Raw genomic sequence first — 12,376 nt, 5'->3', positions numbered from 1 at the left:
GCATCTGCAGAAAGCAGAAAAAGTCAAAACTAAGGAGAATTTAAGGATTATTGTGGGGATTGAGTCTGATTCTGTTATATTAAATAAAATGTTGAATCCAAAAGAATCACTCAAATAGTAATGTTACATGTAGTGTAGCACTGGCTGGAAGATATTTAAAAGAAACAAATTAAATTAAAAAATTAAAGAAATTGTGGTTTCACCTTAAGGTGTGCATTTTAAATATCTCTAACTTCTCTCTCTTTCTTCCTCTCTCTCTCTTTCTCTATAGGTATATAAGAATGTGACTCTACAGGTTCCAGTGGGACTGACTATACATACCTCTTTAGTATGTTCTGTGACTCTGCTCATTACCATCCTGTGTTCTACTTTGATCCTTGTGGCTGTTTTCAAATATGGCCATTTCTCCCTATAAGTTTTACCGAGTTAAGTGCTTTCCATAAACCTAAATAAGACCTGTTTACTTGTGACTAGAAGTGTTCTTCTAGAATTATGTCATTATGTTTGTCTTCATTTATGACTAAAATTATGTCTACTAGAGGAAATTTTGGATCATTTTCAACTAATTCCAAAATTTAGTGCTCTGTTGTATAGACCTTTGATAATCTTCAAGCTAGTGCCAATAGAGGAAACTTAGTTTCGTTAAATTAATATTTATTTTGTGAGAAGTGATTTTATCTTCATTTCTTTTACAAAAATGGGTACTTTATGTATTAGAGATAAATTATTCTCATTGTGAATAGAAACATTTAAATTTCAGCTAAAAATTGAGAAAATCATTATAAATAAGAATAAAATATTTTGGATGAATCAGTTTATTTAAACGTCAATTTTATGAGAATATTAAAGTTACTTATCCAGAGTTTAAAGAAAATAAAGTAGGAGAGCTAAGAAATTATTAATATCAAAATTGATTATTCCTTAAAGCATTTCCACACTTCTTTTATATTTTATTATACTCTTCTGAGTATATGAATTTACAAAGGGCTTAATGAAACTACGTACTAACATTTAGTACTGAATTTGTCAAGAAGACTATTCAGATTGTCATTTTAAAGAGTATATTTTATTAAGTTGTACATGTACAAAAAATCTTTTTTGCATCTTCAGTGATTTTTTTTAAACAAAAGCTTTTGATGTACTGTTTTTCTTGGGAAAAAAAGTAGAAAATAAAGTAAGTGCCATAAGCTAGTTAAAAAATAAAAAGGCAAGCATGTTCTTCTGTTTATTTAGGGCAGTGCATTTAGGACAAGCATATTCCGAAACAGAAGCCAATAAACCAGGGTATGTTGGCAATGTTTGTTTTATATAGAGTAATGGAATGATAAACATTTATATATATCACTGCTTAATTTCCTAAAACATTCTGGTGTTTTTATAGGAATAAATATTTTGTATTTTGACATGTATGACTTGACTAGTCAAAATAGTTCTTTTTAAAGGTGTGTTTAAGAACTTAAATATTGAAAAAAGCAACCAAGTGCCATAAAACAGAAATATTAGAGATCGATAAAATTTCAACCCGGTCTAATTTTATACTTGTTTAATGTTTTCTTATAAGAAAGAACTCCATGCTTTTTACAAGCATTTCTTTCATACTGGGATTTATATAGTGGCATTGAAGTAAAATTATATGTCAGTCAAAATTCAGTAACATCAACAGACAACATTTTGAAATATGGAGAGGGGAACATGGTACCTCTTAAGAGTACATGTGGAGTAGAGGGCAGAGTGTACATATATCTTTATTTTCTTTTGCGTATTAGCACCAAGTTTCATCAGTATTTAAACAACTTTTCAAGTTAATATTTGAGATGGTGGTTTGGAACATGATTCAGCCACTTACGTATTTATACAGGTATTCAGAAGTGTAATAAAAATGTGAAAGTAAGTGAAGAGTACTTTCATATGACTCTTCCTGCCTAATAAGTGGTTGCTAATGACATTACTTTTGATACAGTGGAACATTTCTGGTTTTGAACTCTTTATATTATCTTCTTTGGATGCTTAAAAAATGAATAAGCACTTTATTTTTTGTAATTAAAAAAATTTTTTTAAATTAAGCTCTATTCCCAAGGTGGGGCTTGAACTGAGGTCGAGAGTCACATGCTCTGTCTACTGAGCCAGCTAGGTACCCCTAAGCACTTTATTTTATTTATTTGTTTGTTTGTTTGTTTTTATTTTTGAGAGAGTGAGTGAGAGTGTAAGAGGAGCAGAGAGAGGGAGGGAGAGAATTGCAAGCAGGCTGTGTGCTGTCAGTGCAGAGTCCAACAGGGGCCTCAGTCTCACGACCTGCAAGATCATAACCTGAGCTGAAATCAAGAGTCAGAAGCTTAACCATCAGAGCCACCCAGGAGCCCCTAAGCACTTTACTTTTGTAATCAGTTTTGTAATTCAGTGTATGGTCTTTTTTGTTTAAGCTAAGAAAATAGGTACTCCTATTGGTCATTCTGTTCCAGTATCTGCTCCACTTTTATGGTTTAGTTTTCTTAAAGTAATATGTTCTTTTGGATGAACATAACAGAGACGTGGGTTACCTCAACTAAGGGTGGTGATGGGGCAGAGATTATTTGAGTGTGTGTGTGTGTGTGTGTATCTAAGCCACTCTACCAAGAATTTACATTATTTAGCTAGATCTCAGGGAAGATGGTATAATATATGACTTGGGAACTGGAAAGATCTATGGCAGCTCTTAATGATTTCAGAATATAATGAGTTTAAGGACTATTCTAGTAAGATATTCTATTTCAAGCTACTCACCTATATTTTCATAATTAGTGCTTATTGGTAAGATAAATTAGAGTGAGGTGACCAACACCTATCTGCATTATCCTCCAAACTTACAAAATATTCGTTTGGCAGGTTGTTGAATGTAGAGTTGAGAGAATGAAATAATGTGGATTAAGTATGCTCTTCAGGATCATCCTAACCAGTGATAGGATGAGTAGGTTTAGCTATCTATCTGATTTGCATCTTAGACCTTACTTCTAGAATCCGTTTCCTCCTGAAGTGTATCTTTTTAATGAGTTCCTTTAGTAGGTCCCTGTTGTTGACAACATCTTTTTTTTTTTTTTTTTAAATTGAAGTATAGTTCACACACAATGTTACAGTTAGTTTCAGGTATACAACACAGCTATTCGACAAGTCTATATTTCATGCTATGCTCACAAGTATAGGTACCATTGTCGCAATACAATGCTATTACAATACCAGCAACATTTTTGTTTGATGATATCTGTATTTTACCCTCATATGACCAATAATTTTGCTACACATACACTTCTAAGGTTGGTTCTTTTATCTTGGTGTAATATTTTGGTAATCTTGGTAAATATTTTTCCATTGTTAACTGGTACACATTGTTGCAGTTGAGAAATCTTCAGAAGTTTAATAGTTATTTCTTTGTAGGGTAGGTCTTTTCTTTCTAGTTGCTTTATTTTTGGTATTCTGCAGTTTCATATTGACATGTTTGAAAAGATGTCTTTTCTTTACCCTGGTTGGGCTTCACTTTGCTTCCTGAATCTGAAGGATCTTGTCTTTATTCAGTTCAGGAAAATTCTTGGCCATTATCTCATTATATACTGCCTCTTTTGTCTTCTCTCAGAGTTCTTGCTAAGCATATGATAGACCTTCACAATCCATCCCCATGTCTCTTGATCTTTCTTTCATATTTCCCTTGTCTCTGGGCTATTCTCCATAATTTCTTTAGATCTATGGTCCAGTTTAGTAATTCTCTCTTCAATATATAATCTGCTATTTAACCGAAACATTGGCTTTGATTTTAATTATTAAATTCTTTATTTTTAGAAGTTCTACTTGGTTACTTCTCAAAATTTCCTGGTCACTTTTAAAAAAATACTATCTTGTTTCGGGGCACCTGAGTAGCTCAGTCATTTGAGTGTCTGACTTCAGCTCAGATCATGATCTCATGGTCCGTGAGTTCAAGCTCAGCATCGGGCTTGCTGCTGTCAGTGTAGAGCCCACATTGAATCCTCTGTTCCCCTCCCCGTCTTGCATGCTCTCTCTGAAAAATAAACATTAAATAAATAGTATCTTGTTTCTTGCTCCTGTATTATTTTGTTTAATCAGTTTAATAAACTCATTTTCTATTCTGTAACCAATAATTCGACTCTCTAAAGTTCAGACTTCATTATTTTGTTCACAGTTTCTGCTGATTCATTTATGGTGCCTTATTTTCTCAGGTATATTGTAGTTATATTTTGGGTGCTCATATTTAGCTTTTGAAATCCTGTTTATCTTTGGGAATCCTTTGAGTCCTGGGTTAAGAGTGAACCTGTGTGGTGAGGATTTGTATTTGTTTCTTCCAGGCCTCCAAGCACTACCAGCCTGGGACTACTTTCTTGTCCTGAAGTTTCCTGGACAGTATAGGTAATGTCAGTTTGAACTTTCAAACACATGTGAGGGAAAGTTTCTGATTATGAATTCTAAAGAGAAATTGTTTCCCCCTCCATACCAAGTCCAGACAAACATACTAATGTCTGCTTGTCTCCCAGGGCTGGTGCAGGGGATATTTTTTATCCTCAGTCTATTCTTGGAGGGCATAGCCCTTTGAGTTTCCCAGTCTTATGCAGGATCAATGTCCCAGCTCTTTGTACAGCCCAAGGCCTTGTCTTTGCTCTTCTGTCCAGCCAGTAAAAAAAACAAAACAAACAAACAAAAAACAAAAAAAACCCAGAAACAAACAAACAAAAAACCATTTTCTGAGATAAGTATATACCCTCAACACAACCATAGCTTCACTGTCCTGCTTACTACTCAGGTTTTTTGCTGTCTCTTTGGGTTGAGTGTGGGGTTTGGAAGAGTGTCAGAGGTATTCCTCCTCCTTTCTTGAAAGCTTAGTTATGCCTTCGAAAGGATGTTCTATTTTATCCAGCATTTCGATGTGTCTAATAATGGGACTGTTTTTCAGGTTATCTAATAATAGTGTGCCATATTGGTCTTTGATTCCTTTCTCTCTATATCAGTTTGTATTCTACATGTATAGATAAACACAGTCTAGCTACCTTTTTCCAGTTCTGCTTTCTCCTTAGTATCAGTCATGATTACAGCCTTTCTAGTTTATTTCCTTCTATTCTTGCATCTATATACTCCATTCGCCGCATAGCAGTCTAGTGATCTGAAAATGTAAGCCAGATAAAATCACTTCCCTGCTTAAAACTCTTTAGTAGCTTCTTGGAATAAATCCAAACTCTTTAGCATGGCATTCAAGATTCTTCTTGACCTGAATCTTGTCCACTCTACTGTTTTATCACAGTACATTACTCTTCTTGCTCTAAGCTCAAGCTACACAGGTCTTCATAACTGACCATAGCAAGTCCTTTTCTTCCTCCTGCCTATAATGCTTTCTCCTCGGAGCTTCTCATGGCTCTCTCCTGTTCTCAGCTTAAATGCCCCCTCCTTAAAGATGCTTTCTCTGGCCACCGGATCCAAAGTAATCTCCCCAGTTGTCTCCTCATACCAGATATCACTAGTTTAATAATTGTGCTTGCATATTTGTAAGCTGCACAAAGGCAAAGTGACTCATGTTCACCCTTGTATCCCTGATAACTAAATGTCTGATACATTTTAGATGCTCAAATGTTTGTAGAGTTACTGAATACACTGATGAACTCCACTGTGGATAGAACATGAAGGCCTTGATTTCAAGGAGATGGGACTTATTTTAGCAGCAAGACATAGTAAGAGTTTGTAAGTAAAATGCAAATGGGTAATGGATGAGTTCCCAGAAACAAATGTTCTGGAGCAGGTTTATGTAACAGCAGTGTCAGTCAAGCATCTTTGGTTGGCACAGACCTGACTGGAGACCATGCTAAGTTAAACGAGGAACTGGCTCTCCTTCTCAGTTTAAAGAATATTCCCTAAACCCCGTCCCCAAAAAAAGAAAGAGAAAGGCGAGAAAAGCCGACTGCACGTCTCCAAACTACGACTCCCAGCAGCCCCGGGCGAGCCCGCCCAGCGGGAGGTGGTGCCGGTCTCCACCCCGTGGAGCTCGGTGCTTGGGCCGGCGAGGGGGCGGAGTTCTGGCCCCGCCCCTACCCGCTCCCCGCCGTCGCCCTCCCCCAGGGTTGTGGCCACGCGCAGCGGCGGCGGTTGTTCCGCTTCCCCTCTGGCCCGGGCCGTCGCCATTGCCGAAGGCTCCCTACCCTCCCCTCCCGGCGCCCGCGGGGCTCGGCTGCCGCTCGGCCTTGCGGTAGCAGCGGCTGCGCTCCAGCGCGGCTCGTCTTCCCGCCCCGCTTCCCCCTCCCTCCCTGCCTGCCCTGCGCCTTGCGCTTGCCCGGGGCGGTTCCAGAGCCCGCCGGGAGCTCGGACCGAGGCGCCTCGCTGGGGCGGGGACCTTCCCTCGCCTGGGGTAAGTGTGCAGGCGGGCCGGGACGCGGGCCGTCGCTCTCTTCCTCCTTCTTTCTCCGCGGCCTGGCCGGCGCCAGCGGCCCGCGGCAGCCTACCTGCTCGGAGCAGCGCCGGGGTAGCCGCCACCTGCGTGCCTGGAGCCGTGGCTCCCGGGGCGGTGGCTCATTGTCTGCTCCCTAGGGCTGTTTTCTTCGGCTTCAGCCCGAAATGGGAAGCTTGCTGGGCTGGCGAAGTCTGACTCTTCCTGGACCCAACCCTGCCCAGGGCCGTGTCGCGCCACAGGCTCTGCCCACTCTCGGTCTCCCTTCCCTAGCCTTTCAGCTTCCTCCTGTTCTCAGTTTACTTTAGTGTTCGACCTAACGACTCAGGTTTTAGTCCTCGATGATTTTTCCGGAGTCCCAGCTCCTCCTTGCTACCTCTGTGGTCATCATAGTTTCATTGCTTAGGCATATATGGTCTCTAGTCCCTTTACTCTTTTCTAAACTACAATGTGAAATCTCTTCCATATTTCTATTGGTAGAAACATAGTTTTCCGAGAGTTTGAGGGCCTCACCTAACAACCGAACTTTTGGGTCTTCTCGTGATTCTTGTTTGATCTTCAGCCAGGAGGTGAATATTTGCTTCTTTAGGTAATTTAGGTGAAGGTTGGCTTTTCACCATGTTTGGCTTTCTTTAAATCAAGACACATACGACATTGCTGCAACATCCTCGGTGGACCCAGCCTTTTGAGTATTTCTTTAAAGTCATCCCAGAATTAAAGTATGAAAAGTAATTTCTGTTGTCGGTTGGTGTGGGGCTGTATCCTCCTTGTATCTTCATTTTAATTGGAATACTCTAGGCAGTTGTGAGCGTGATTTGTTTCCTCTTTGATAAATCATGTACAACTTCCATTGATAGTTATTTCATTTCTCCTTTAAAAGTGATCTATAGTTGTTTTTTTTCTTTTTAACCTCTGTAAAAGACAATCAAAATGGTTAGGCCTAAAATTAGACTCCGACGAACTGTGTTTTGGATCAAGGTTGTGCACGTCACGTTTTTTCCCCTGCTCTGTTAGACTCTTCCGCTCTTATAAGTAGGCAGGATATTGAAATGTACAAGAATTTGCTTGGGGGGGTTTTAGTTTTGTAGAGTTATCCAAAAAAATAACATTAAATAAAATTAGATTGGGTTGAAGGCAGTGAACAGTAATTTTTAAAGCAGGTTACAACTTGTCAACTCTGCCAGAAACTCTGTGGCATTTGTAAAACACACTCATACTAACTTCTAAATGTTTTTTATGTGTGTATATGAATATACACACGCATACACATATTATATACACACTTATAAGTGGAAAGCTTTGTTCATGTTCTATTAAGCTATTAAGGGTATTGATTTAAGGCAATTCTTTCGTCCTTGGCTTTTAAATCTTTCTAGCTATTAATTATACAAGAACACTGATGTACATTAGGAAAAATGAACCTTAAAATGTTTTTGAACTGTAATATATGTAGGTATTAAGCCTACTTCCAGGTTTTGTTGAAAGTGGTTGATGTAAATTCAGCGAATTTTGTTTTCATTAAATACTGCATTTTTACCTAAGTGTTAGTACTGAGCCTTAATACTGTCATCATTTGATGTCAGTTGTCCTTAACTTAATTGAGAGGTCTTGTTGCAGGTATAAAAATGATAGAGTGTATAATTTGGTGTATAATGTCAGCTTTTCTGCCAGTTTCTATAAGCAGATAGTTGTTGTTTTTTTTTTTTTTAATATTTATTTATTTTGAGGGGTGGGTGGGCAGAGAGAGAGGGAGACACAGAATCAGAAGCAGGCTCCAGGTTTTGAGCTGTCAGCACAGAGCCTGCTATGGGGCTCAAACTCACGAACTGTGAGATCTGTGAGATCGTGACCTGAGCCAAAGTCCAACGCTCAATTGATTCAGCCACCCAGGTGCCCCTATAAGCAGATAATTTTTACCAAGGAAGAGTTCCTTATTCCTCTTCCCTTAGGGCCTTGATTCCTGGTTTACCATTATTCAAAAGGAGAGTGTTACTCTTCTCGATTTTGTGACGTTCATTACTAACCTTGCAAACCTAAAATTGTAAAGTAATGGTAAGTTTGTACTTGAGGTGTATCTACTAAACAAATGAATTGGGGTTCCTATGGTTCTCTGATCTTTATGATAGGCAGGTTTCCAAGTAGACGTGATTAACAGTGGTATATATTTCTTTTTTATTATACTTTTTTAAAGAAAAAAACTTAGAACTTGTTCAGGTAACTAAGGATAAACTTTCAGTTATTTTTTTTTTTTTAAAGAGAACTTGTTCATATAGACTAAAATAAGTAGGTACTTTTAAATCCTTATGTTTATTCTGTCAATATTGATAATTCTAATATTCAAGTATGTTTCTTTTGATTAAAACTTGAAACTGGACCTTGTTGAAGGCTTTAAGCCTTTGGGATTCTGATGTTTGTTTTCAAAAGCCCTCCCAGTTAGCTAATTCGAGGCCAGTCAGAGGGCTGGTTAAGTTGCTGACAAACCTCGGTTGTCCCTTGTATCCTTCTGGTACCTTGGTAGAAACTGAAAGAAGAAAAAATAGCCCCCTTGGCTTTGATGAAGTACTGATTGTTTTCTTCTGTGATCAGAATTTTCACTGCTTCTTCATTTTAGGATCACTAACCTATTTAAGAATAGTCATTCCGAACATTCCTGCAGGATTTCAGAGTACTAGCCTATTATTATCTCTGAGGTACATTAGCACTTACCATTTCATGTATCTCAGACGGTTAGATGCTGGAGACCTGGGTTTGAATCTTGGCTCTTCTAGTTGACTCTGGGTAACACATGTTCTCTTTTCAAGATTTGGTTTTCTTCATCTGTAAAATGGGGATTGATAGTAATAATCATATAATACAAATTTCATGGGGCTATTTAAAGTAAATGAGATAATGCAGGTAAAGTACTTTGTGAATGTAGTACTTAAGTTCTTTATAGAGGTTAGTTAATATTCCATTCTAAAATAGGCTTTACATTTAATTTCTTCTGTAACGAGCTCCCAAACTTAAGTTTAAGAATGCTTTCTGGAAGAGGCTGGAATCTCAGGACCAAGTTTCTGAAACCATGACTGTTAAAATTATTTTTTGGGAAAAGTTTTGCCACAGATATAAAATATAGGTTTTCTAAGTACATGCTTTTCAGATTTTATAAAGTATGCATATTTCTCATAGAAAATTTGGAGAGTAGTGAAGATTGTTAAGAAACAGGACAAAAATCACTTTAGTCTCAAATAACCATCATAACAGACTAGTGCTTTTTCCCTTATTTTTAAATTCCAGAAGCGGTTTTTGCTTTTTATAAAAGGTTCCAGCAACTCTGGGCGCCTGGGTGGCTCAGTTGGTTGAGTGTCTGACTTTGGCTCAGGTCATGATCTCGAGGACCATGAGTTTGAGCAGTGCCTAGAGCCTGCTTCAGATTCAGTGTCTCCCTCTCTGCCCCTCCCCCGCTCGCATTCCCTCCCTCCCTCCCTCCCTCCCTCCCTCCTTCTCTCTCTCTTTCTCTCTCTCAAAAACAACTCAATTATTTATAATAAAAAAAAATGAACATTACTCTTTCCTCACTTTCTAGTCCCATTCCCTACAGGTACCCCTGCTAACAATTTTGTTTTCTTTATGAAGTTAGGAATAAGCATTATGTTTGTGGGTTTAACCAATTTTTTTTTTTAATTTTTTTTTTCAACGTTTTTATTTATTTTTGGGACAGACAGAGACAGAGCATGAACGGGGGAGGGGCAGAGAGAGAGGGAGACACAGAATCGGAAACAGGCTCCAGGCTCCGAGCCATCAGCCCAGAGCCCGATGCGGGGCTCGAACTCACAGACCGTGAGATCGTGACCTGGCTGAAGTCGGACGCTTAACCGACTGCGCCACCCGGGCGCCCCCCAATTTTTTTAAAATAAAAGATCTGGTCATTATATAATCTTTTCCATCCCAATACACATAGCTGTACTTCATCTTTTTAACAGTCATGGTGTAGTCTATTGTATGGTTGCACTTTATTCATGGTAATTTATGTTACAGTGGTCCTCCCTTATCCATGGAGGATACGTACCAAGACCTCCAGTGGATTCCCGAAACCAGGGATAGGCTGAACCTTATATATACTATGTTTTTTCCCATGTATACGTATCTGTGGTAAAGTTAGTTTATCATTCAGGCACAGTAAGAGATTAACAACAATAACTGATAATACAGTAGAACAGTTATTACAATATGCTATAATAAAAGTTATGTGAATGTGGTGTATCTCAAAATATCTCATTGGACTCTACTAACATTTCTTGTGATGATGTGATGATAAAATGCCTATATGATGAGATGAAGTGAGGTGAATGGTGTAGGTAGACACTGTGATGTAGTGATAGGCTATTACTGACCTTCTGACCAAACCTCGGTAGTAGGATCCAGGACTGCGGTTAGACTGCTGGCAACTGAAACTGTGGAAAGAGAAACCGTGGGTAAGAGAAGACTGCTGTGCAGATCTTCATCAACTTACAATGGGGTTTTGTCTCAATAAACCCACTGAAAGTTGAAAACATTGTACGCCAAAGCATTATAGCTCAGTCTAGCCTACCTTAAATGAGCTCAGAACACTTAGGTTAGCCTACAGTTGGGCAGACCCCTCTAACACAATGCCTGTTTTATATTAAGGTGTTGAATATCTTATGCACTTTATTGAATAGTATACTGAAAGTGAAAAATAGAATGGTTTTAAGTGTTTCAGTTGTTTATCCTCTTGATCACGTGGCTGACTGGGAGCTGCTGCTTGCAGCTACTGCCCAGTGTCATAAGACAGTGTGGTACTGCATATTGCCAGCCCAGGAAAAGAGCAAAATTCAAAATATGGTTCCTACTGAATGTAGAAACTTCACTTTCATACCATCGTAAAGTCAAAAAACTGTAAGTTGAACCATGAGAAGTCAGGGACAGTCTGTATTCTCAATTTTGAGCAAGTAAAACTGGAGCCTTAGTGAACTTACTATATCTTTGTGCACATGTGTGTATACACAAATATTTCCTTAAGTAAGATTTTTAAGTGTGCATTTTAAGTTTCGATTGATGCCAAATTGCCATTCTAAAAGGCTATATATCAATCTATACTTCTTTTTTTTTTTATTTAAAAAAAATTTTTTTTTCAATGTTTTTTATTTATTTTTGGGACAGAGAGAGACAGAGCATGAACGGGGGAGGGGCAGAGAGAGAGGGAGACACAGAATCTGAAACAGGCTCCAGGCTCCGAGCCATCAGCCCAGAGCCTGACGCGGGGCTCAAACTCATGGACCACGAGATCGTGACCTGGCTGAAGTCGGACGCTCAACCGACTGCGCCACCCAGGCGCCCCTCAATCTATACTTCTTTATTGAATTGTCGAAGCTTTTCATACATAATAGATAATAATCTTTCTGTTTAAGCACTTTCCCATTGCATGTTTATCAAAAACGTTCTTCTTAATAATTGTTGTATTGGGGTGCCTGGCTGCCTCAATTGGAGGAGCATGCAACTCTTGATCTTGGGGTCATGAGTTTGAGCCCCATGTTACGTGTAGAGTTTACTTAAATATATAAAACTTTAAAAAAATAATAATTGTTGTACTCTCCTTCTGGAATTAGTGTCTGTGCACAATAGGGATAAGGAAGAGTTTTAACAATGTAAAATAGCTTGGCTATTGAAGTGAAATACGGGCAGAGAAAAAATTTTAGGAGTTTTAGGTTGCTGTGAAAATGGATTATAGAGATTCAGGGTGTAATATTGTGATGGTTTTATTGTAAGCATCACATCTGAAAAGCAAACAAACAAACAACCAAAAAGCCCTTTTATCCCCATCTTTTGTCCTCTACTGATTTCATTCTCATCCTTCAAATTTCCACCTGTGTGTGTAGCTCTCTTTGGCAGTTTTTCTTGAGCTCCACTCTGGTTTAGGTATTCTTATTGTTCTTATATATTTTCTTAACATGTTAATCCATAATCTTT

The 12,376-nt window shown here is 38.5% G+C and overlaps 1 protein-coding gene across 1 annotated transcript in view; it reads left to right on the top strand.

The window, feature by feature from the left end:
* The window catches only part of PIGX (phosphatidylinositol glycan anchor biosynthesis class X), an 85,060-nt gene that overhangs the window by 35,024 nt on the left and 37,660 nt on the right, over positions 1-12,376 (top strand). The window contains exon 8 of the mRNA XM_047100428.1: positions 272-328. Coding sequence (XP_046956384.1) covers positions 272-328 — 57 coding nt within the window. The remainder of the gene's footprint in view (positions 1-271; positions 329-12,376) is intronic.

Source organism: Lynx rufus, unplaced genomic scaffold, assembly GCF_022079265.1.
Source record: "Lynx rufus isolate CCGP_SWC_20201006 ecotype Redwood Valley unplaced genomic scaffold, mLynRuf1.p SCAF_5, whole genome shotgun sequence".
NCBI classification, from domain to species: Eukaryota; Metazoa; Chordata; class Mammalia; order Carnivora; family Felidae; genus Lynx; species Lynx rufus.
The sequence above is the reverse complement of the archived record's forward strand: the minus strand, read 5'-3'. Positions and strand labels throughout refer to the sequence as shown.